Genomic DNA, 27,500 nt, shown 5'->3' on the forward strand with positions numbered 1-27,500 from the left:
ATGGTAATGGTTGTGCTGGTGGTGATTGTGATGGTAGTGCGGTGGTGATTGTGAGGGTAGTGGGGGTGGTGATTGTGATGGTAGTGGGGTGGTGATTGTGATGGTAGTGGGGGTGGTGATGGTGATGGTAGTGGGGGTGGTGATGGTGATGGTAGTGGGGGGGGTGGTGATGGTAGTGGGGGTGGGTGGGTGGTGGTGATGGTGATGGTAGTGGGGGTGGTGATGGTAGTGGGGGTGGTGATGGTGATGTTAGTGGGGTGGTGATGGGTGGGGGGTAATGTACATTACCTTCCTGAAGAAAAAAGGGATTCTGACATATTAAAGCTGACAGGCCGTTACTAAAGGGTTGTTAGACTGGTATTATACTGTAATACAACACATGGAGTCTGGTTGCAGGTAACAGGATTAACATTGAAGGTAAAAAGTACAACAGTCATTTAGAGTGACTATCTTTTTTGAGGTAGTGCACCCAGTCAGACTAAGAAGTCCTTACCTAGCAAGCAAAGCTGTAAACAGGTTCAAATCTGAAGTGATTGTAATTATGTAATTACAAACAGTTCTACCACTGCGTTCCTTGATGTTTATTAGCTGGAATTGGAATATCAGTTTACTTCCTGAATTGACTGAATCAAAATGGCATCAATCCCAACCCTGCTAGCTGGGCAGCACCTTAATGTTGTCTAGTGGCAGTACTCAGTCAAGGGGATCTTCACTGCTCTTCACACACACACCAACCCTTCCCCCCTCCTCTGTCCAGTAGAAGCTCAGAGCCCCACCAGGGTTAAGTAATGAGGGTAACTCAACCCTTCCTTCCCCCCTCCCTTCTCCCTTCTTCATACTCCATCTCTTCCTCTCCCCCTACCACCCTTCTCTTTCTTCCATCTTCCCCCTCCCCCACACCCCCTCCTCCCTCCTCCATACTCCTCCTCCCCCTCCCCCTCCCCCTCCCTCACCCCCTGCCCCCTCCTTCCTCCTCCTCCCCTCCCCTGTCCCTCTTTTCTCATGAACTCCCTCCCTCCTCCCTTCTCCATACTCCATACTCCTCACCCTTCCCTCCTCCTCCCCTCCATTCCCTCCCTCCTCCCTTCTCCATACTCCTCCCCCTTCCCTCCTCCTCCCCTCCATTCCCTCATTCCTCCCTTCTCCATACTCCTCCTCCTCCCTTCTCCATACTCCTCCCCCTTCCCTCCTCCTCCCCTCTATTCCCTCCCTCCTCCCTTCTCCTCCTCCTCCTCCCTCCTCCATACTCCATACTCCTCCCCCCCTTCCCTCCTCCTCCCCTCCATTCCCTCCCTCCTCCCTTCTCCATACTCCTCCTCCTCCCCCCCCTCCCTCCCTTCTCCATACTCCTCCTCCTCCCCCCTCCCTCCTCCTCCTTCCCTCCCTCCTCCCTCCTCCCTTCTCCATACTCCTCCCCCTCCCCCCTCTCCTCCTCCCCTCCTTCCCTCCCTCCTCCCTTCTCCATACTCCTCCTCCCCCCCTCCCTCCTCCTCCTTCCCTCCCTCCTCCCTCCTCCCTTCTCCATACTCCTCCCCCTTCCCTCCTCCTCCCCTCCATTCCCTCCCTCCTCCCTTCTCCATACTCCTCCCCCTTCCCTCCTCCTCCCCTCCATTCCCTCCCTCCTCCCTCCTCCCTTCTCCATACTCCATACTCCATACTTTTCTCTTACATCAGACAACAGTCCATTGTCCTGACATTCAACATGGAGATCAAGGCAACGTTATCACATGTAGTCATCTATACCTCTAAATCCAAACCTGCCCAGCCCTCTTGATTCCTCCTCTGACATTGATCAGTAGATGATCAATGGGACGAGTTAAAGGCCCGTCCCTTAACTCCCTTAAAACAACAAATGGGCAGTTTGACCACTTTGTTTGCTATAATATGGCTGGAAATATCAGAGGGAGACTTTTAAGCCCTGGAATGCAACATGTTTGTTCTGTGTCTTGTCAAGGGTGTAGGAATGCAACATGTTAGTACTGTGTCTTGTTGTGGTTACTGTATACAAGGGTGTAGGAATGCAACATGTTAGTTCTGTGTCTTGTTGTGGTTACTGTATACAAGGGTGTAGGAATGCAACATGTTAGTACTGTGTCTTGTCGTGGTTACTGTATACAAGGGTGTAGGAATGCAACATGTTAGTACTGTGTCTTGTCGTGGTTACTGTATACAAGGGTGTAGGAATGCAACATGTTAGTTCTGTGTCTTGTCAAGGGTGTAGGAATGCAACATGATAGTACTGTGTCTTGTCGTGGTTACTGTATACAAGGGTGTAGGAATGCAACATGTTAGTACTGTGTCTTGTCGTGGTTACTGTATACAAGGGTGTAGGAATGCAACATGTTAGTACTGTGTCTTGTCAAGGGTGTAGGAATGCAACATGTTAGTACTGTGTCTTGTCAAGGGTGTAGGAATGCAACATGTTAGTACTGTGTCTTGTCAAGGGTGTAGGAATGCAACATGTTAGTTCTGTGTCTTGTCAAGGGTGTAGGAATGCAACATGTTAGTTCTGTGTCTTGTCAAGGGTGTAGGAATGCAACATGTTAGTTCTGTGTCTTGTCAAGGGTGTAGGAATGCAACATGTTAGTACTGTGTCTTGTCGTGGTTACTGTATACAAGGGTGTAGGAATGCAACATGTTAGTTCTGTGTCTTGTCGTGTTACTGTTACTGAATGCAACATGTTAGTACAAGGGTGTAGGAATGCAACATGTCTTAGTTCTGTGTCTTGTCGTGGTTACTGTATACAAGGGTGTAGGAATGCAACATGTTAGTACTGTGTCTTGTCGTGGTTACTGTATACAAGGGTGTAGGAATGCAACATGTTAGTACTGTGTCTTGTCGTTCTGTGTCTTCGTGGTTACTGTATACAAGGGTGGTTACTGTATACAAGGGTGTAGGAATGCAACATGTTAGTACTGTGTCTTGTCGTGGTTACTGTATACAAGGGTGTAGGAATGCAACATGTTAGTTCTGTGTCTTGTCGTGGTTACTGTATACAAGGGTGTAGGAATGCAACATGTTAGTTCTGTGTCTTGTTGTGGTTACTGTATACAAGGGTGTAGGAATGCAACATGTTAGTTCTGTGTCTTGTTGTGGTTACTGTATACAAGGGTGTAGGAATGCAACATGTTAGTTCTGTGTCTTGTTGTGGTTACTGTATACAAGGGTGTAGGAACACTGCATGGTACACTCCTGACATGCTCTGATGACGTACATTGTGACATCAGTAAATACCACTGTTCTGTTCCATGTCCTCTGCACTGCTTCCTAAATGGACCTCAGCTCTGCTGAAATGACCAGTTAGTCCAGGGCTGATTGAACCTTTTAGTTGGAGCTCCCTTCATTGAACAGGATTCCTGCACCCCCCCCCCACTCCTCTTATCCTTTTTACGGCAGACCTGGTCCCTGCTTCCTGTCGTTCCCCTGTCACCATGGATACCAACACATTAGACTCAACATCTCCCGGCAATTTGCCTTTCTAAAGGGCACCATGTTCTCTGGGTTTCAACTACGTCTTATTCTCCATCCCCCTTCCTCCTTCCATACATCCCTCCATCCATCCTTCCATCCATCCATCCATACATCCCTCCCTCCATCCCCCCTCCCTCCTTCCTTCCTTCCTTCCATCCATCCATCCATCCATCTATCCCTCCCTCCCTCCCTCCCTCCCTCCCTCCCTCCTTCCCTCCATCCCTCCCTCCCTCCCTCCCTCCCTCCCTCCCTCCCTCCCTCCCTCCCTCCCTCCCTCCCTCCCTCCCTCCCTCCCTCCCTTCCTCCCTCCTTCCTTCCTTCCTTCCTTCCTTCCTTCCCTTCCCTCCCTCCCTCCCTTCCCTTCCCTCCCTCCCTCCCTCCCTCCCTCCCTCCCCCTCCCTCCCTCCTTCCTTCCTTCCTTCCATCCATCCATCCATCTATCCCTCCCCTCCTCCTTCCTTCCATACATCCATCTATCCCTCCCTCCCTCCCTCCCTCCCCCCTCCCTCCCTCCCTCCCTCCCTCCCTCCTTCCTTCCATCCATCCATCCATCCATCTATCCCTCCCTCCCTTCCTTCCTTCCTTCCTTCCTTCCTTCCTTCCTTCCTTCCTTCCTTCCTTCCTTCCTTCCTTCCTTCCTTCCTTCCTTCCTCCTTCCTTCCATCCATCCATCTATCCCTCCCTCCCTCCCTCCTTCCTTCCTTCCTTCCTTCCATCTATCCCTCCATCGCTCCATCCATACATCCATCCATCCCCTGTCCTTCCTTCCTTCCTTCCTTCCTTCCTTCCTTCCTTCCTTCCTTCCTTCCTTCCTTCCTTCCTTCCCTCCCTCCCTCCCTCCCTCCCTCCCTCCCTCCCTCCCTCCCTCCCTCCATCCCTCCCTCATTCCTTCCTTCCTTCCATCCATCCATCCCTCCATCGCTCCATCCATACATCCATCCATCCTTCCTTCCTTCCTTCCTTCCTTCCTTCCTTCCTTCCTTCCTTCCTTCCTTCCTTCCTTCCATCCATCCCTTCCATCCCTCCCTCCCTCCCTCCCTCCCTCCTTCCTTCCTTCCTTCCTTCCTTCCTTCCTTCCTTCCTTCCTTCCTTCCTTCCTTCCTTCCTTCCTTCCTTCCTTCCTTCCCCTTCCTCCCTCCCTCCCTCCCTCCCTCCCTCCTTCCTTCCTTCCATCCAGCCCTCCATCCCTCCATCCATCCCATCCATCCATCCATCCATCCATCCATCCATCCATCCCCCATCCATCCCTCCCCCCCCATCCCTATCCATCCCCATCCATCCCCCATCCATCCACCCATCCATCAATCCATCCCCCATCCATCCATCCATCCCCATCCATCCATCCATCCATCCATCCATCCATCCATCCATCCATCCATCCATCCATCCATCCATCCATCCATCTATCCATCCATGCACTCTGTTGCTCTTATGCTGCCTCTATACATTCTAGTGTTGTTAGTAGGTGTTTCTAGATGAACTCTATAGACATAGTGTTGTTAGTAGGTGTTTCTAGATATACTCTATGGACATAGTGTTGTTAGTAGGTGTCTCTAGATGTACTCTATGGACATAGTGTTGTTAGTATGTGTTTCTAGATATACTCTATGGACATAGTGTTGTTAGTAGGTGTTTCTAGATATACTCTATGTACATAGTGTTGTTAGTAGGTGTTTCTAGATGTACTCTATGGACAAAGTGTTGTTAGTAGGTGTTTCTAGATGTACTCTATAGACATAGTGTTGTTAGTAGGTGTTTCTAGATATACTCTATGGACATAGTGTTGTTAGTAGGTGTTTCTAGATATACTCTATGGACATAGTGTTGTTAGTAGGTGTTTCTAGATATACTCTATAGACATAGTGTTGTTAGTAGGTGTTTCTAGATATACTCTATAGACATAGTGTTGTTAGTAGGTGTTTCTAGATATACTCTATGGACATAGTGTTGTTAGTAGGTGTTTCTAGATATACTCTATAGACATAGTGTTGTTAGTAGGTGTTTCTAGATATACTCTATGGACATAGTGTTGTTAGTAGGTGTTTCTAGATATACTCTATGTACATAGTGTTGTTAGTAGGTGTTTCTAGATATACTCTATGGACATAGTGTTGTTAGTAGGTGTTTCTAGATATACTCTATGGACATAGTGTTGTTAGTAGGTGTTTCTAGATATACTCTATAGACATAGTGTTGTTAGTAGGTGTTTCTAGATGTACTCTATAGACATAGTGTTGTTAGTAGGTGTTTCTAGATGTACTCTATGGACATAGTGTTGTTAGTAGGTGTTTCTAGATATACTCTATAGACATAGTGTTGTTAGTAGGTGTTTCTAGATGTACTCTATAGACATAGTGTTGTTAGTAGGTGTTTCTAGATATACTCTATGGACATAGTGTTGTTAGTAGGTGTTTCTAGATGTACTCTATGGACATAGTGTTGTTAGTAGGTGTTTCTAGATGTACTCTATGGACATAGTGTTGTTAGTAGGTGTTTCTAGATGTACTCTATGGACATAGTGTTGTTAGTAGGTGTTTCTAGATGTACTCTATGGACATAGTGTTGTTAGTAGGTGTTTCTAGATGTACTCTATTACATAGTGTTGTTAGTAGGTGGATAGGTTACCACTAGGTTACCATTGAGGTTACCACTAGGTTACCACTAGGTTACCAATGAGGTTACCAACTGAGGTTACCATTGAGGTTACCACTAGGTTACCACTAGGTTACCAATGAGGTTACCAATGAGGTTACCAATGAGGTTACTACTGAGGTTACTACTGAGGTTACCACTGAGGTTACCACTAGGTTACCAATGAGGTTACCAATGAGGTTACTACTGAGGTTACTACTGAGGTTACCACTAGGTTACCAATGATGTTACCAATGAGGTTACTACTGAGGTTACTACTGAGGTTACCACTAGGTTACCATTGAGGTTACCACTAGGTTACCATTGAGGTTACCACTAGGTTACCACTAGGTTACCAATGAGGTTACCACTAGGTTACCAATGAGGTTACCACTAGGTTACCATTGAGGTTACCACTAGGTTGCCACTAGGTTACCACTAGGTTACCAATGAGGTTACTACTGAGGTTACCACTAGGTTACCATTGAGGTTGCCACTAGGTTACCATTGAGGTTGCCACTAGGTTACCACTAGGTTACCATTGAGGTTGCCACTAGGTTACCACTAGGTTACCAATGAGGTTACCACTAGGTTACCACTAGGTTACCAATAAGGTTACCACTAGGTTACCACTAGGTTATCACTAGGTTACCATTGAGGTTACCCCTAGGTTACCACTAGGTTACCACTAGGTTACCACTAGGTTACCAATGAGGTTACCAATGAGGTTACTACTGAGGTTACTACTGAGGTTACCATTGAGGTTACCACTAGGTTACCATTGAGGTTGCCACTAGGTTAACATTGATGTTACCACTAGGTTACCATTGAGGTTACCACTAGGTTACCACTAGGTTACCAATGAGGTTAGTACTGAGATACTACTGAGGGGATGGATGGATCAGATATACGCTTGGTTTCCACTGAGATCAGATTTGGGCTGCCTGTGTAAACTCAGCCACTGTGCCATACTAAATGTGGCCCAGGTCTCAGAGAGACAAAGTCATCATTCCAGACTGATATGGGGAAATGGGGTTTGTAGTTGGTGTTGACAGTAACACTGATTAGTGTATGATGAAACCATACACATTTCTCACCCATACATGGTCCCGTGTAGCTCAGTTGGTAGAGCATGGCATTTGCAACGTCAGGGTCAGAGTTGTGCATTCGATTCCCATGGGGAACCAGTATGAACGGGGAACATGGGGAACCAGTATGAACAAGGAACATGGGGAACCAGTATGAACGGGGAACATGGGGAACCAGTATGAACAAGGAACATGGGGAACCAGTATGAATGGGGAACATGGGGAACCAGTATGAACAAGGAACATGGGGAACCAGTATGAACGGGGAACATGGGGAACCAGTATGAACAAGGAACATGGGGAACCAGTATGAACGGGGAACATGGGGAACCAGTATGAACGGGGAACATGGGGAACCAGTATGAACAAGGAACATGGGGAACCAGTATGAACGGGGAACATGGGGAACCAGTATGAACAAGGAACATGGGGAACCAGTATGAACGGGGAACATGGGGAACCAGTATGAACAAGGAACATGGGGAACCAGTATGAACGGGAACATGGGGAACCAGTATGAACAAGGAACATGGGGAACCAGTATGAACGGGAACATGGGGAACCAGTATGAACAAAAATGTATGCACTCACTAGATGAATCCATACACATTCCCCCATACAAACAGACTTAAAGGTATTCTTCAATATCCAGTTCTGTAGTATGAACATTCTCACAAAGCACATGGCTTACTGTTCCTAAGTGCTATGTCAAGAGTAACCCCATGCAATTAGAATATTTAATAGGATCTCTATGGTAACCCCCATGTAATTAGAATATTTAATAGGATCTCTATGGTAACCCCCTTCACAGCTTCATCAAAGCAGTGCTTTCAGACCAGAATGTACATCTTGATCTCTCCTGTCTGAGGAACCGGGTGGCAGAGTTGGCTTCCCTAAGATGCTAAGTGGACTTGTACCTGTCAGTGAAAGATGATCAAATATCCAATATGCTGTTATACACGTATCTTTGATGCCATCCATCCTTTAACTGGCAGGGAAGGACTCAGCATGTCAGGGTTGTACATCATGTTAATAACTATGTATTGTTGTGCTCACTGTATACTAGGCTTGTGCATAGAATTTAAGAATTCATTAGGACCTACCTCTTGATGTACACTGTGGGCCTTTAAAGCCCTAAGAATCACAATTTTGTCGTGAGTTTGTGAGTCTACAGTACTGCCAGCCTCTCTCTGTTCATCCCTCCAGCCTCCCTCGGTTCATTCCTCCAGCCTCTCTCTGTTCATCCCTCTAGCCTCTCTCTGTTCATCCCTCCAGCCTCTCTGCTCATCCCTCCAGCCTCTCTGCTCATCCCTCTAGCCTCTCTCTGTTCATCCCTCCAGCCTCTCTCTGTTCATCCCTCCAGACTCGCTGTTCATCCCTCCAGCATCTCTCTGTTCATCCCTCCAGCCTCCCTCGGTTCATCCCTCCAGCCTCTCTGCTCATCCCTCCAGCCTCTCTCTGTTCATCCCTCCAGCCTCTCTCTGTTCATCCCTCCAGCCTCTCTCTGTTCATCCCTCCAGCCTCTCTCTGCTCATCCCTCCAGCCTCTTTTCATCCCTCCAGCCTCTCTCTGTTCATCCCTCCAGCCTCTGCTCATCCCTCCAGCCTCTCTCTGTTCATCCCTCCAGCTTCTCTCTGCTCATCCCTCCAGCCCCACTCTGCTCATCCCTCCAGCCTCTCTCTGCTCATCCTTCCAGCCTCTGCTCATACCTCCAGCCTCTGCTCATCCCTCCAGCCTCTCTCTGTTCATCCCTCCAGCCTCTCTCTGCTCATCCCTCCAGCCTCTGCTCATCCCTCCACTCTCTGTTCATCCCTCCAGCCTCTCTCTGTTCATCCCTCCAGTCTCTCTGTTCATCCCTCCAGCATCTCTCTGCTCATCCCTCCAGCCTCTCTCTGCTCATCCCTCCAGCCTCTGCTCATCCCTCCAGCCTCTCTCTGCTCATCCCTCCAGACTCTCTGTTTATCCCTCCAGCCTCTCTCTGTTCATCCCTCCAGATGTCCTTGTTCACCACAGGCAGATCAGACACCTGTCACTATTTTGTCACCTCCTAGTCACAAGGATGTCTGACACATCTCTTCCTCCAGCTGTCTGCCATCTTCTCCTCTCTCGGGTCCTTGACAACTCAAGAGCTGCGATGTCATACTTACTGCTCCACCACTTGTTCACAGTGATCGGTTTTACTAGAATATCCAAGAAACAGTAGTTCTACCATTTCATGACAATAACAGAACAGAGAATGTGTGTCATGGTAACGTGTGCATTGAGGAAACCAACCATGGTAGTTTGTTATTTCAGATGCAGTAGTCATACCAATACATAATGTCAAAGAACAGAAAAAACGATTGCAACTGAAATGCATGTATTGAGTTAAAAGAAACTAAATGTTGTTTGACATTGTTATGGTAATTGGCCTTGGGATCTAAGGCATCTGTCACTTTGACACTACAGTGCCTACGTCATTTCCACATTGTTAGGTTGTTTTGATGTTTTGTTTTATCCCGGCTTACATGGGCCTATGTGCCAATTAGTAATAACAGCGGCTGGATTACCACCCTGCAGCATCACTGCTTTCAACGCCCACCATATTCAACTGGAAATAGGCTTATATGCAGACCAAACCTTTGAAAAGAGAATATGCATATTTACATGTTAGAGCTGAGCTGTAAGGCTTCTTAATATTGAGTCCCAAATGGCACCCTATTCCTTACATAGTGCTCTACTTTACCTATGGGCTCTGGTCAAAGGTAGTGCACTATGTAGTGAATAGGGTGCCATTTGGGAGTTCATCAATGTGAAGGAGGCATTCAGCTCAGCTCTAACATGTAAATATGCATGTGTAATTTTCAAACGCTTTCGTCTGCGTTTAAGACTATTTCCAATATCAATAAGGTGGGCGTTCAAAGCATTGACATAGTATGTTTCACCATGCGTGTGATGCAGCCAGACAACAACAGCTGTGTGAATGGGGTGTGATGCAGCCAGACAACAACAGCTGTGTGAATGGGGTGTGATGCAGCCAGACAACAACAGCTGTGTGAATGGGGTGTGATGCAGCCAGACAACAACAGCTGTGTGAATGGGGTGTGATGCAGACAGACAACAACAGCTGTGTGAATGGGGTGTGATGCAGCCAGACAACAACAGCTGTGTGAATGGGGTGTGATGCAGCCAGAACAACAACAGCTGTGTGAATGGGGTGTGATGCAGCAGACAACAACAGCTGTGTGAATGGGGTGTGATGCAGCCAGACAACAACAGCTGTGTGAATGGGGTGTGATGCAGCCAGACAACAACAGCTGTGTGAATGGGGTGTGATGCAGCCAGACAACAACAGCTGTGTGAATGGGGTGTGATGCAGCCAGACAACAACAGCTGTGTGAATGGGGTGTGATGCAGCCAGACAACAACAGCTGTGTGAATGGGGTGTGATGCAGCCAGACAACAACAGCTGTGTGAATGGGGTGTGATGCAGACAGACAACAACAGCTGTGTGAATGGGGTGTGATGCAGCCAGACAACAACAGCTGTGTGAATGGGGTGTGATGCAGCCAGAACAACAACAGCTGTGTGAATGGGGTGTGATGCAGCCAGACAACAACAGCTGTGTGAATGGGGTGTGATGCAGCCAGACAACAACAGCTGTGTGAATGGGGTGTGATGCAGCCAGACAACAACAGCTGTGTGAATGGGGTGTGATGCAGCCAGACAACAACAGCTGTGTGAATGGGGTGTGATGCAGCCAGACAACAACAGCTGTGTGAATGGGGTGTGATGCAGCCAGACAACAACAGCTGTGTGAATGGGGTGTGATGCAGCCAGACAACAACAGCTGTGTGAATGGGGTGTGATGCAGACAGACAACAACAGCTGTGTGAATGGGGTGTGATGCAGACAGACAACAACACTGTGTGAATGGGGTGTGATGCAACAGACACAACAGCTGTGTGAATGGGGTGTGATGCAGCCAGACAACAACAGCTGTGTGAATGGGGTGTGATGCAGCCAGAACAACAACAGCTGTGTGAATGGGGTGTGATGCAGCCAGACAACAACAGCTGTGTGAATGGGGTGTGATGCAGCCAGACAACAACAGCTGTGTGAATGGGGTGTGATGCAGCCAGACAACAACAGCTGTGTGAATGGGGTGTGATGCAGCCAGACAACAACAGCTGTGTGAATGGGGTGTGATGCAGCCAGACAACAACAGCTGTGTGAATGGGGTGTGATGCAGCCAGACAACAACCAGACAACAACAGCTGTGTGAATGGGGTGTGATGCAGCCAGACAACAACAGCTGTGTGAATGGGGTGTGATGCAGCCAGACAACAACAGCTGTGTGAATGGGGTGTGATGCAGCCAGAACAACAACAGCTGTGTGAATGGGGTGTGATGCAGCCAGAACAACAACAGCTGTGTGAATGGGGTGTGATGCAGCCAGACAACAACAGCTGTGTGAATGGGGTGTGATGCAGCCAGACAACAACAGCTGTGTGAATGGGGTGTGATGCAGCCAGACAACAACAGCTGTGTGAATGGGGTGTGATGCAGCCAGACAACAACAGCTGTGTGAATGGGGTGTGATGCAGCCAGACAACAACAGCTGTGTGAATGGGGTGTGATGCAGACAGAACAACAACAGCTGTGTGAAGGTGTGATGCAGCCAGAACAACAACAGCTGTGAATGGGGTGTGATGCAGCCAGAACAACAACAGCTGTGTGAATGGGGTGTGATGCAGCCAGACAACAACAGCTGTGTGTGATGAAGAAAACCAGACAACAACAGCTGTGTGAATGGTGTGTGATGCAGCCAGAACAACAACAGCTGTGTGAATGGGGTGTGATGCAGACAGAACAACAACAGCTGTGTGAATGGGGTGTGATGCAGCCAGAACAACAACAGCTGTGTGAATGGGGTGTGATGCAGCCAGACAACAACAGCTGTGTGAATGGGGTGTGATGCAGCCAGACAACAACAGCTGTGTGAATGGGGTGTGATGCAGCCAGACAACAACAGCTGTGTGAATGGGGTGTGATGCAGACAGACCAACAACAGCTGTGTGTTATCAGTAAGTAGTGTACAGGGCCAGATCAGATGGCAGAGTTGTCTTGGGAGGTTTCACGTGTGCTTTGAAGCGTCCTTTTTCTTTGCGCACACACACACAAATACACACACACACACACACACACACACACACACACACATTGTCTGCCACACACACACACACACACAAACAAACACACACACACACACGACACACGCACATACACACACCCACACAGGCGTGCACACACACAAACATGCACACACACATTGACACGCACCCGCAAGCGAGCGCACACACACACACACACACAAACAGACACTCGCGCACACACACGGTAGCATTAGCATGTCAATAAGACACACAGCCTCGTCCAGGTAATGTTGGATAAGAAGAAAACATAATTATATCAGCAATATTTGAAATGGAGATTGGTGTTCTGGCATCATCTCTGGAGGTGGCTGTTTCAGCTGTGAAATACAGGTCCCTCCAAAATGGCCCCCAAAGGGCACATAGGGTTATGGGCAAAAGGAGTGCACTATAAAGTGTGCGATCTGGGATGCAGCTTTAGACTAACAAAGAGGTTCATTATCATGTTCTCTTGGTGTTTCCTTTAACAAAAACATATTTCAACTGTATCTCTGTGGAGGGTACACTGGTTTGCTGCTGTGTGGAGAGAGAATGTGTTATAGTTCTCCTTCAACACCTGTCTCTAGATCTATTGTCTGCTGTGTGGAGAGAGAATGTGTTATAGTTCTCCTTCAACACCTGTCTCTAGACCTACTGTCTGCTGTGTGGAGAGAGAATGTGTTATAGTTCTCCTTCAACACCTGTCTCTAGACCTACTGTCTGCTGTGTGGAGAGAGAATGTGTTATAAGACTCCTTCAACACCTGTCTAGACCTACTGTCTGCTGTGTGGAGAGAGATGTGTTAAGACTCCTTCAACACCTGTTACCTACTGTCTGCTGTGTGGAGTTCTCCTTCAACACCTGTCTCTAGACCTACTGTCTGCTGTGTGGAGAGAGAATGTGTTATAGTTCTCCTTCAACACCTGTCTCTAGACCTACTGTCTGCTGTGTGGAGAGAGAATGTGTTATAGTTCTCCTTCAACACCTGTCTCTAGACCTACTGTCTGCTGTGTGGAGAGAGAATGTGTTATAGTCTCTCCTTCAACACTTCAACACTGTGTGGAGAGAGAATGTGTTATAGTTCTCCTTCAACACCTGTCTCTAGACCTACTGTCTGCTGTGTGGAGAGAGAATGTGTTATAGTTCTCCTTCAACACCTGTCTCAGTTCTACTGTCCTGTGTTATAGTTCTCTTAGACCTACTGTCTGCTGTGTGGAGAGAGAATGTGTTATAGTTCTCCTTCAACACCTGTCTCTAGACCTACTGTCTGCTGTGTGGAGAGAGAATGTGTTATAGTTCTCCTTCAACACCTGTCTCTAGACCTACTGTCTGCTGTGTGGAGAGAGAATGTGTTATAGTTCTCCTTCAACACCTGTCTCTAGACCTACTGTCTGCTGTGTGGAGAGAGAATGTGTTATAGTTCTCCTTCAACACCTGTCTCTAGACCTACTGTCTGCTGTGTGGAGAGAGAATGTGTTATAGTTCTCCTTCAACACCTGTCTCTAGACCTACTGTCTGCTGTGTGGAGAGAGAATGTGTTATAGTTCTCCTTCAACACCTGTCTCTAGACCTACTGTCTGCTGTGTGGAGAGAGAATGTGTTATAGTTCTCCTTCAACACCTTCAACACCTGTTCTCCTTCAACACCTGTCTCTAGACCTACTGTCTGCTGTGTGGAGAGAATGTGTTATAGTTCTCCTTCAACACCTGTCTCTGCTGTGTGGAGAGAGAATGTGTTATAGTTCTCCTTCAACACCTGTCTCTAGACCTACTGTCTGCTGTGTGGAGAGAGAATGTGTTATAGTTCTCCTTCAACACCTGTCTCTAGACCTACTGTCTGCTGTGTGGAGAGAGAATGTGTTATAGTTCTCAACACCTTCAACACTGTCCTGTCTCCTTAGACCTACTGTCTGCTGTGTGGAGAGAGAATGTGTTATAGTTCTCCTTCAACACCTGTCTCTAGACCTACTGTCTGCTGTGTGGAGAGAGAATGTGTTATAGTTCTCCTTCAACACCTGTCTCTAGACCTACTGTCTGCTGTGTGGAGAGAGAATGTGTTATAGTTCTCCTTCAACACCTGTCTCTAGACTACTGTCTGCTGGAGAGAGAATGTGTTATAGTTCTCCTTCAACACCTGTCTCTAGATCTACTGTCTGCTGTGTGGAGAGAGAATGTGTTATAGTTCTGCTGTGTGGAGAGAGAATGTGTTATAGTACTCCTTCAACACCTGTCTCTAGATCTACGGTCTGCTGTGTGGAGAGAGAATGTGTTATAGTTCTCCTTCAACACCTGTCTCTAGACCTACTGTCTGCTGTGTGGAGAGAGAATGTGTTATAAGACTCCTTCAACAGTCTGCCAGGCTGTCTGGTTCATATATACTGTCACTGAAACCATAAGAAGAAAGATCAAGAAAAGGAGGAGGAGGAAGAGAGGAGGAAGAGACTTTATGTAATGTAGCATTATGCAACACACACAAACACAACTACACACACACACACACACACACACGCACACACACACACACACACACACACACACACACACACACACACACACACACACACACACACACACACACACACACACACACACACACACACACACACAACTACACACACACACACACACACACACACACACACACACACACACACACACACACACACACACACACACACACACACACACACACACACACACACACACACACACACACACAACACACACACACACACACACACACACACACACACACACACACACACAACACACACACACACACAACACACACACACACACACACACACACATACACACTACACACACACACACACACACACACACACACACACACACACACACACACACACACACACACACACACACACACACACACACACACACACACACACACACACACACCTGGGGGAAATCAGAATACAGCAATCTCTTTTTAATTACTTTGAATATGGTAATGTCTTTCTGTTTAGATCTGTTTTCTAAATACATCTGACATGACTCACACCAAACAAATGTGGTTATTGATATAGTTTAACCTTTTAACCTTTATTTAGGCAGGGGGAGCCCCATTGAGACCAAGGTCTATGTTTTGAGGGAGCCCTTCACATAGTCCAATAAATGACCTAAAATGACAGGGAGCTTCGGAAACACACACAGATGAATACAAATATGAATGGGTTCCATACCCTCATTCCAAAAACACATTGCATGTCTTCGTGCTCATCTCCTCGAACTGAGAAAACATGACTCTATTTTAAATGATAGTGATGCAAACTGAGAGGTATAGGGAGATCACGTGGCATAATATTGGTGTGCTATCTCGTTCTAAAGCAGGCAGTTGTATAAGAGTTCAAAAGAGGACTATGTGCATGAATTCAGGGAAAACATTTGCCAGCCGCGTCCACAAAGGCGTGATTAAAATCCCTCCTGGCCATGGGTAAACATCACTTCATTTTCTCACATGGCCTGAACATGGGTTAGTCAGTATCTCCAGTGGCTTCCATCAACATGGGTTAGTCAGTATCTCCAGTGGCTTCCATCAACATTAAAGGTGCACTCTGCAATATATACTGCTGTTCATTGGTCATTTCAATGAAAGCATCTCCAGCCCCATCCCTCAGCTTAATAGCAAACTATGTGACGGGGCTGCAGTTTTCTTTCGTTTTTTTGAATGAAGTATCTTTTCTAATTCAAGAGGATGGATGTGTTGAATGTTAATCTACTCACTATCCAGTACAGTACAGTACAGTGTGGATGTCTTGGATTTGGAAGGAGCTGACACATGCTCAACTGTTTCCCCTTCTTTGTGTAATAACACTCAGATTACCACAGCTCAAAAACAGGAAGTACTGAAACCATAGAGTGTCTGAACTGACATCAGTTTAATCCTCTCACTACCCACTGTACATGTCACTTCCCTTTCACCAAGCTTATTAAGGCTAATTCTTAATTCACTGATCCTCTTTTTCATGGATTCACGCCCAAATTCGGCTGTTGCTTTATCTGCTTAGAGGACGAATAGTGATGGACAAGCGTACGCACGCACGCACGCATGCACGCGCGCACACACACACACACACACACACACACACACACACACACACACACACACACACACACACACACACACACACACACACACACACACACACACACACACAGAGAGTTTTGTATTGCTATCCTTGTGGGGACCAAATCATTGATTTCCTGTCACGCCCTGACCTTAGAGAGCCCATTTTATTTCTCTATTTGGTTAGGTCAGGGTGTGATGTGGGGTGGGCATTCTATGTTTTTGTTTTCTATGATTTTGTATATCTATGTTTTGGCCGGGTATGGTTCTCAATCAGGGACAGCTGTCCATCGTTGTCTCTGATTGGGAATCATACTTAGGTAGCCCTTTTCCCCTCCTTTTAGTGTGGGTAGTTGACTTTGTTAGAGGCATCGTAGCCTAAGTTAAGCTTCACGGTCGTTTCTTTGTTTTGTTGTTTTGTTGGCGACATTTACCTAATAAACAGAAATGTACGCTCACCACGCTGCACCTTGGTCCGCTTCTTACGACACCCGTGACATTTCCATTCTAACCATTCTAACCCTTCTAACCATTCTAACCCTAACCATTCTAACCCTAACCATAATTGTTGGGAGCTCTTGGCCTTTCCTGTTCTCTCACCGTCTCCAGACCGGTCGGATGTACAGTATAGAAACGGGGCAGAAAGTTGCAATAGGCTCGTGCAACCCTAGGTTAGATAACAGCATAAACAGAAACCCTCTTAAACCTACCCATAATTATAACCCTAAACCTAACCCCTAAGCCTAAAATAGCATTTTTCCTTATGGGGACCAGCAGATATTTACCCCATCCCCAGAATTTTCCTTGTTTTGCTATACTTGTGAGGACATCTGGTACCAACAAGGATAGTTAAACAAAAATACACACATATATACACACACACACACACACACACACACACACACACACACAAACACTCCCTCTCCGTGTAGATAGCTTGACCTTACTTCACGTGCCTTCCTGTTCGATCACTAGTGTTGCACACTAATGAGTGTGTGCTGCAGGCAGAGAAATGCAGAGCCATGGCTTTTGTGTCAGTCAGTCAGTCAACCTGGTTCTCTGGCTCCCAATCTGATCATTAGTAGTAGTGCTGTCTGTCTGTCTGTCTGTCGTTCCTGTTGCTGCAGTCATGGGATTCTAACCAACACTCGTATTCACTTAATGCTCAGGGCAGGGTACCATTACTGTTAGAGACAGGGTACTATTACTGTTAGAGACAGGGTACTATTACTGTTAGAGAAAGGGTACCATTACTGTTAGAGACAGGGTACCATTACTGTTAGAGACAGGGTACCATTACTGTTAGAGACAGGGTACCATTACTGTTGGAGACAGGGTACCATTACTGTTAGAGACAGGGTACCATTACTGTTAGAGACAGGGTACCATTACTGTTAGAGACAGGGTACCATTACTGTTAGAGACAGGGTACCATTACTGTTAGAGACAGGGTACCCATTACTGTTAGAGACAGGTACCATTACCATTACAGGGGGTACCATTACTGTTAGAGGGTACCATTACTGTTAGGGTACCATTACTGTTAGAGACAGGGTACCATTAGACAGGGTACCATTACTGTTAGAGACAGGGTACCATTACTGTTAGAGACAGGGTACCATTACTGTTAGAGACAGGGTACCATTACTGTTAGAGACAGGGTACCATTACTGTTAGAGACAGGGTACCATTACTGTTAGAGACAGGGTACCATTACTGTTCAGGACAGGGTACCATTACTGTTAGAGACAGGGTACCATTACTGTTAGAGACAGGGTACCATTACTGTTAGAGACAGGGTACCATTACTGTTAGAGACAGGGTACCATTACTGTTAGAGACAGGGTCCCATTACAAAATGTATTTGTCTAACTAACCCAATATACCATTTAGCAGAAGCTTTATATTTGCAGTTCAGACCTACTATGTTTTATACCTCAAATCAAATCAAATGTATTTATATAGCCCTTCGTACATCTGAGTAGAATAGTTATACGACACTTCGATGCCTTTGTGACTGCTTTTATGTGATCAAACTGTGGTGCATTATGGGAATCACAGAATTGACACAGTCAATTCTTCTAATAATCTTAGGCTTGTATGTGCTGATCTAGGATCAGGTCCTCCTCGTCCATATAACGTCATTCATTATTATCTAAAAGATAAAACGGATCCTGTATCAGCTATCCCACTCTGAGACGCTTTGTGAATACTGGTCTATGAAGTTGATGTTGTTGGCCATTGCTGTCCCGCTCACTCATGTTCTTCACAAGGTTTTACCATCCAGAACCTCATTGTCCCTTTTCTTGGTCATGAACAGGGTGTCTGTACCATGACAACAGCCTTCCTTCACTTCTTCTTTCTGGCGTCGTTCTGCTGGGTCCTGACGGAGGCTTGGCAGTCCTACATGGCCGTTACTGGGAAGGTCCGCACCAGGCTCATCAGGAAGAGGTTCCTCTGTCTGGGATGGGGTGAGTGTCTCTGTCTGGGATGGGGAGAGTGTCTCTGTCTGGGATGGGGTGAGTGTCTCTGTCTGGGATGGGGTGAGTGTCTCTGTCTCATGGGTCATGACTCTGAAATGTCTTGGTCTCTCTCTATTGGTTCGTAGCTCTGTTCTTTAATGTGTCTATTTATCTCTCTGCCCCTCCCTTCTCTCTCTCTCTCTCTCTCTCTCTCTCGCTCTCTCTTCATCTGGGATGTTGTTGTCTCTGTCGTCCTCCTGTCAGCTAGGTTCTGTGTTGCAGTGCTGATGTGCTCCCTCCATTCCAACTCTCCTAGGGATCTGTAAATGGACTTCCCTTGGGCTGCAGGGAGATTGACTAGCTGGCCTGGTGGTGGTTTCCTCATAGGAGTTATCTGATAGCTAGGATTTAACCAAGGCCTCTGCAGTGTTTTAGCACAGCGAGGCTTGTCTTGTTGTTGTTGTTTTTCAGGGTACAGCTAGCTAAACGAGAGTCATAAAGGAAAGTAGTGTATGTATGATTATTATTAAGTATGTCTATATAGATATACATCAGGCCACAGAGAACGAGAGAGAGAGAGAGAGAGAGAGAGAGAGAGAGAGAGAATGGACTACAGTATACAGTGATGCTATAGCAGGGGCCGGGCTGTGTGTGTAGACTACTGTGAGAGGAGGGAGAGAGAGAGATGACTCTCTAGCAGGGGCCGGGCTGTGTGTGTAGACTACTGTGAGAGGAGGGAGAGAGAGAGATGACTCTCTAGCAGGGTCTGTGCTTTGTGTGTAGACTACTGTGAGAGGAGGGAGAGAGAGAAATGACTCTCTAGCAGGGGCCGTGCTGTGTGTGTAGGCTACTGTGAGAGGAGGGAGAGAGAGGTGATGCTTCTAGCAGGGGCTGGGCTGTGTGTGTAGGCTACTGTGAGTGGAGGGAGAGAGAGGTGATGCTGTAGCAGGGACCGGGCTCTATGTGTAGGCTACTGTGAGAGGAGGGAGAGAGAGGTGATGCTGTAGCAGGGGCCGGGCTGTGTGTGTAGGCTACTGTGAGTGTGAGCAAGTGACACAGGAACAGGGAGGAGGGAGGGAGAGATGAGATACCTCAACCAACCAAGCCAACTCTCGCTGTAGTAGACTAATAGCTAGCTAGCTAGGCTAATTATCATCCAATATGATGACGTAGTATCTGTCTTGACTGCATCAAACAGGGAGAAGCTAGTTAAGCTAGCTAGATAGGCTAATTATCATCCAATATGATGACGTAGTATCTGTCTTGACTGCATCAAATAGGGAGAAGCTAGTTAAGCTAGCTAGCTAGGCTAATTATCATCCAATATGATGACATAGTATCTGTCTTGGCTGCATCAAACAGGGAGAAGCTAGTTAAGCTAGCTAGCTAGGCTAATTATCAACCAATATGATGACATAGTATCTGTCTTGGCTGCATCAAACAGGGAGAAGCTAGTTAAGCTAGCTAGCTAGGCTAACTGAGGCTGCATGCACTTTCTCTTCCTACAAACAACAACTCCATTCAGAATATAATGTAGCAGGCTACCTGTTGGCTCTGGGTCGTTGTAGCCTGTCCTTTTCCTTTGAAGGGAAATTAAAACATTTTTACCATTTTTTAATCTTCAACATCCCAACATCAACATGTGAAACTGGCGCGTTTCTTTATTTTGTAGTAAAAAGTGACCAACCAATTAGAAGGCGAAGTAAAATTACAAGATGCACACGGATGGTGTCATTGGAAACACTTATCTTCCTGTATCTTCTTTACTACAAATCATAGAAACACTCCATTTTAACATATGTTGATGTTGAATTAACATATGTTGATTCCATCATTTTAATTACATCTTCCATTGATTAGATATCTCCTAATGTTTGTGCCACACAGAGGCTCTATGACTGTAGCCTGTTGCCGCTTTGATGACTTCTGATTGGCCAACAACAACAACATGCAAAATTGCAACAACAAATTATACCATTTCTCTCTGTCTCTACTGCAGCAGTCGTGTTCTGATCTGTATGGGTCCTTCTGGACTAATCAGTTAAAATGACACATACCAGAGACCCATGACATTCATATCAGATCCGACAGTATTTAGAATTCTGGATCCAGACAGGCTCTGGTCCTGGATCAGGTCTCAGGTATTCGGGTACAGGTGGGTCTGTGAAGACCTCTATGGACGTCTCATCCAAGGACCTCTTACTTATAGCAAAGACACTTCCCAAATCTCTATTAAGAATCCAATTGATTACGAAAGAGCCCACACACTCATTCCTCCTGTTACCTAGCAACAAACACGACTCTCTCTCTTCATTCGTCATTGCAGTTCTAGGCCGAACTACAATAGGGACAATGTTACCGATAAAGCAAATTGAAATTGAATAGAGAGAGAGAGAGAGAGAGAGAGAGAGAGACAGAGACAGAGAGAGAGACAGAGACAGAGAGAGAGAGAGAGAGACAGAGAGAGAGACAGAGAGAGAGAGAGACAGAGAGAGAGAGAGAGAGAGGTGAATAGGTAAAGGCTGATATATATAGACAGTCTAAATGTAAATGATAAAACCGTGTGGTCTTGGTCGATGTTAGAAGGTTAGATGTTGTATGGTCATGTTAGGCGAGAAGAAAATAGATGAGTTGTATCTGTGCTGTATTTTTTGTCCTGCAACTGCACAGAACTTAATATGAGAGGATGTCTCTGAGAACAAATGACAGTAAACTCATCCACTGTAGCATCTCTGTAGACTCATCCACTGTAGCATCTCTGTAGACTCATCCATTGTAGCAGCTCTGTAGACTCATCCAGTGTAGCATCTTTGTAGACTCATCCATTGTAGCATCTCTGTAGACTCATCCATTGTAGCATCTCTGTAGACTCATCCATTGTAGCATCTCTGTAGACTCATCCATTGTAGCATCTCTGTAGACTCATCCATTGTAGCATCTCTGTAGACTCATCCATTGTAGCATCTCTGTAGACGTATCCACTGTAGCATCTCTGCAGACTCATCCATTGTAGCAGCTCTGTAGACTCATCCAGTGTAGCATCTTTGTAGACTCATCCATTGTAGCAGCTCTGTAGACTCATCCATTGTAGCATCTCTGTAGACTCATCCATTGTAGCATCTCTGTAGACTCATCCATTGTAGCAGCTCTGTAGACTCATCCATTGTAGCATCTCTGTAGACTCATCCATTGTAGCAGCTCTGTAGACTCATCCATTGTAGCAGCTCTGTAGACTCATCCATTGTAGCATCTCTGTAGACTCATCCATTGTAGCATCTCTGTAGACTCATCCATTGTAGCATCTCTGTAGACGTATCCACTGTAGCATCTCTGCTGACTCATCCATTGTAGCAGCTCTGTAGACTCATCCAGTGTAGCATCTTTGTAGACTCATCCATTGTAGCAGCTCTGTAGACTCATCCATTGTAGCATCTCTGTAGACTCATCCATTGTAGCATCTCTGTAGACTCATCCATTGTAGCAGCTCTGTAGACTCATCCATTGTAGCATCTCTGTAGACTCATCCATTGTAGCAGCTCTGTAGACTCATCCATTGTAGCAGCTCTGTAGACTCATCCATTGTAGCATCTCTGTAGACTCATCCATTGTAGCATCTCTGTAGACTCATCCATTGTAGCAGCTCTGTGAGGATACGATACTGTCATGGGTTTGTTTTCTATGAAAGTATGAGTCAACAGTTATCTCTGTGGGGTTTATAGTTTAAAGTAGGAATTGATTTTCTCATCTTGTTCAGATTGTAAATATTAGCTTTTTTTTACAGTAAATCAAGCAACGTTGGTGTGTGTGCTTAGTGTGTGTTTACATGAACGTGTGTGTAGATCAGAGCTCTGGAGGCTACGTGATTTATGCCATAGCGCCGTACATTAGAGGCCCATTTACCTCTTCAGCACTGGGAGAGACGTGGACGACCACAAGGTCTCCGCCCCCACCTCCAGGAAATGTGACTGCATCAGTAAATCCCTCCCAGACTGTGTGTGTGTGTGTGTGTGTGTGTGTGTGTGTGTGTGTGTGTGTGTGTGTGTGTGTGTGTCTGTGTGTGTCTGTGTGTCTGTCTGTCTGTCTGTCTGTCTGTCTGTCTGTCTGTCTGTCTGTCTGTCTGTCTGTCTGTCTGTCTGTCTGTCTGTCTGTCTGTCTGTCTGTCTGTCTGTCTGTCTGTCTGTCTGTCTGTGTGTGTGTGTGTGTGTGTGTGTGTGTGTGTGTGTGTGTGTGTGTGTCTGTGTGTGTCTGTGTCTGTCTGTGTGTCTGTCTGTGTGTCTGTCTGTGTGTGTGTGTGTGTGTTCCCGGGCCATGCCCGAGAGGGAAGGTGTTTATATTCCAGGATGGACTGCAACAATCCATAACAGAGATCCAGGTGGTGTAGAGGGGGAACAAGCCCCATGTACCAGAGAGGGAGACCCACTGTAGTCTCTCATAGGGATTGTTTTCATTGTGTTACTGTGTGTGTAGGTAGCACTGCTCTTAAAGCTAGAATCCCACATTGAAACAATAACAAAGTGGCCACCCCTCCTCTGTTTTGGAAAAAGAAAGTTGAGTGACGGGCCTGAAGAAATGTAACCACATTCAAATGCATAGATGTATCTACGGATGTAAGGACTGACCCTCCATTTAATCAAGTTATAAAATATAGTTTTTGGGGCGGCAGGTAGCCTAGTGGTTAGAGCGTTGTGTCAGTAACCAGCAGGTAGCCTAGTGGTTAGAGTGTTGGGCCAGTAACCAGCAGGTAGCCTAGTGGTTAGAGCGTTGGGCCAGTAACCAGCAGGTAGCCTAGTGGTTAGAGCGTTGGGCCAGTAACCAGCAGGTAGCCTAGTGGTTAGAGCGTTGGGCCAGTAACCAGCAGGTAGCCTAGTGGTTAGAGTGTTGGGCCAGTAACCAGCAGGTAGCCTAGTGGTTAGAGCGTTGTGTCAGTAACCAGCAGGTAGCCTAGTGGTTAGAGCGTTGTGTCAGTAACCAGCAGGTAGCCTAGTGGTTAGAGCGTTGTGTCAGTAACCAGCAGGTAGCCTAGTGGTTAGAGCGTTGTGTCAGTAACCAGCAGGTAGCCTAGTGGTTAGAGCGTTGGGCCAGTAACCAGCAGGTAGCCTAGTGGTTAGAGCGTTGTGTCAGTAACCAGCAGGTAGCCTAGTGGTTAGAGTGATTGGCCAGTAACCAGCAGGTAGCCTAGTGGTTAGAGCGTTGGGCCAGTAACCAACAGGTAGCCTAGTGGTTAGAGCGTTGGGCCAATAACCAGCAGGTAGCCTAGTGGTTAGAGCGTTGGGCCAATAACCAGCAGGTAGCCTAGTGGTTAGAGCATTGTGTCAGTAACCAGAAGGTTGCTTGATCGAATCGCTGAGCTGACAAGGTAAAAATCTGTCGTTCAGCTCCTGAACAAGGCAGTTAACTCACTGTTCCCTGGTAGGCTGTCATTGTAAATATGAATTTGTTCTTAACTGACTTGCCTAATTTAATAAAAGTGTGTGTTTAACCGGGGACATTTCTCGTGTGGGGCGACCATCATAACCACTACACTACGGAAACTGCTGGCAGAAGCAGCTACAAGGAGTTAACTGTATTTTACTGATATTATTTGCATTTAAATTTACTCCCATTATGAGGCATTCATGAAAAGCAAAGTTCTCTGTTACAAATCAGGGACTTCTCACGTGTCAGAGATCTCTTGTGGACCCGGTTTTGAACCGGAGACATATCTTGTGTGAGTCAAGCATGAAAAGCACTCGACTCTACTGAAACTGAGAGTTCAAGAATCTACAAGGAGTAATAAGAATTTCACTGATATTCTTTGCATGTAATTCCCATAATGAGGTATTCAAGAAAAGCAGCATTCTCTGTTACAAATCAGGTGCTTCTCGTATGTATCAGAGAAATGTGTTTTTGCACCGGGGACCTTTCTCGTGTGAGGCAAACGTGATAACCACTACACTACGGAAACTGCTGTTTGAATTAGTAAACGGAATCATTTTCTGAGGCTATACAATGTTTGTTTACATTTACATTGTGTACAAACATTGGGGTAAATCATACTTATATTTGTGGTTCTGACGGGGTACGACAGTTGAACTAAGCTCATGAGGCATTTATAAGTTATATTCTTCAAGAATCAATGGGTATATATCATTCATTTATAAAACAAAAAATGGATCTAGCAACTAAGGATTCTATCTTTAAATACACTAAGCTTCTTATCTTGACTGGAGTTCTATCTGCAGAACACTGCCTCTATGGAGCTAATGATGAAGGAGATAGTTAACCTGCACATTCTGGGCAACATTCTGGATGACATTCTGTATGACATTCTGTATGACGGCTGTATGACATTCTGTATGACATTCTGTATGACGGCTGTATGACGGCTGTATGACGGCTGTATGACATTCTGTATGAGATTCTGTATGACGGCTGTATGACATTCTGTATGACATTCTGTATGACATTCTGTATGACATTCTGTATGACGGCTGTATGACATTCTGTATGACATTCTGTATGACGGCTGTATGACGGCTGTATGACATTCTGTATGAGATTCTGTATGACGGCTGTATGACATTCTGTATGACGGCTGTATGACGGCTGTATGACGGCTGTACGGCACAATGAAACAAGCATTCAGAACTACCTGTCTTATTGTTCATGTGTTCGTTCTTGTCTTTTTCAGGATTACCTGCCCTGGTGGTTGCCGTCTCAATGGGATTCACCAAAGCAAAAGGCTATGGGACACCCCAATAGTATGTTCTTTTCTCACTTCTTTCTGCCTGTGTGTCACCTTGGTAGTTGTGATATTTTAGTAAGGATTATAATGTATAGCATGTGGCATTTGCTCATGGTTATCACTGTCTTTGTTTTCACCTGGAAAGCCTCATACTAATTGTGTCAATGGTCATTTAAATCAGAAGAGTTTCATTTGCAGAAATGTTGGTAAATGAGCTTTTATTGTTTAAAGAACTTATGAAAGAGATGTGTGTGTTTTCTCACTATCTAATCATGGCGTGGGCTTGTTCAATTACAAAGGAGAGCATCACACTCTGGGAGTTTAATAACCAACGTTTGACAGACAAGCTGTCTTCATCAGGGTGTAATGACAAACACTGCTGGTCACTACTTTATATACTTTGAAAGGACACACACCGGTTTCTGTAATCAAGGGGTTGTTCAATGACACGTATTTGTTTCAAATCTATCACAACGATGGTTTCATTTCAGAGAGACAAAGAATCATGTGTTTTTTTGCTAAATGTTACACATCCGCCTCACTCAGATAAATAAGTAGTTCTACTAGGTTTTACACAGTCAAATGTAACAAATGACTACATTTTTAATAAAGAACTTTATTATAAAGAACAGTATTACAAAAATGTAAAATAATAATAATAATATTGCTTCTTTAACGAGGACAACAGTTTTCAGCTGTGCTAACATAATTGCAAAAGTGTTTTATAATAATCAGTTAGCCTTTTAAAATGATAAACTTGGATTAGCTAACACAACGTGCCATTGGAACACAGGAGTGATGGTTGCTGATAATGGGCCTCTGTACGCCTATGTAGATATTCCATTAAAAATCAGCCGTTTCCAGCTACAATAGTCATTTAAAACATTAACAATGTCTACACTGTATTTCTGATCAATTTGATGTTTTTTTAATGGACAATGGCTTTTCTTTCAAAAACACAGACATTTCTAAGTGACCCCAAACTTTTGAACGGTAGAGTGAATGTAAAACATTTACATTTGACATTTGAGTGATTAAGCAGATGCTGTTATGCAGGCAGACTTACATTACAGGTGGTGCATTCATCCTAAGATAGCTGGGTGGGACAACAACATATCACAGTTAAAGATATTTCATTCCATCTAAACGGTGGATATATTTAGCGTTTTGCAAAAAAATATTGTTTTATTTCACATCTAAAATCTGTGAATTAAAAAAATCTGAGAGCAATAATATATTAAACACACAGGAATGTACCCACATGCAATGATTTCTGAAGAAAAAACACAAATGTGAAAACTTGGTTAGCTAGGCTAGGGTGAACCCTACAAACCTGACAAACCCCCAAGACAACCCCAGTGGGCATTTTAAAAGATTCTGACAAACCCCCATATCCTCCTGAGTTGTGTCCCAGCTGAATACTAGTACATAAACCATGTTTTAAAACTCTCGTTAGCATTTTATTCCCCAGTAAAACTTTCTGGAGCAGAACCACAGCATATGCCTGTACTCCCTTGACACTGGAGGATAACACAACTGTATGCAGCTGTGCACCATTAAGTTGATGTGATTCTGGGGTTTCATTTCTTTGTGGGAGTTGGTTCGCTAGCTGATGTCTCCTCTTCTCCTCTCCGCTCTTCTCCAATCCAATCCAATCCACTCCACTCCAATCCACTCCTCTTCTCTTCTCCACTCCTCTCCACTCAATTCCTCTCCTCTCTTCTCTCCTCTCCTCTCCTCTCCTCTCCTCTTCTCCTCTCTTCTCTTCTCTTCTCTTCTCTTCTCCTCTCTGCTCTTCTTCTCTCTGCTCCTCTCCTCTCTTCTCTTCTCCTCTCCTCTCTTCTCTTCTCCTCTCTTCTCCTC

At 45.6% G+C, this 27,500-nt stretch overlaps 1 protein-coding gene across 3 annotated transcripts in view; it reads left to right on the forward strand.

The window, feature by feature from the left end:
• Positions 1-27,500, forward strand: part of adgrb3 (adhesion G protein-coupled receptor B3) — a 127,054-nt gene that overhangs the window by 58,653 nt on the left and 40,901 nt on the right. For all 3 annotated transcript variants that reach the window (XM_042315446.1, XM_042315448.1, XM_042315447.1), the window contains 2 exons: positions 18,772-18,922; positions 25,584-25,653. In XM_042315446.1, coding sequence (XP_042171380.1) covers positions 18,772-18,922; positions 25,584-25,653 — 221 coding nt within the window. The remainder of the gene's footprint in view (positions 1-18,771; positions 18,923-25,583; positions 25,654-27,500) is intronic.

The sequence above is a fragment of the Oncorhynchus tshawytscha genome, unplaced genomic scaffold (assembly GCF_018296145.1).
Source record: "Oncorhynchus tshawytscha isolate Ot180627B unplaced genomic scaffold, Otsh_v2.0 Un_contig_1936_pilon_pilon, whole genome shotgun sequence".
Lineage (NCBI taxonomy): Eukaryota > Metazoa > Chordata > Actinopteri > Salmoniformes > Salmonidae > Oncorhynchus > Oncorhynchus tshawytscha.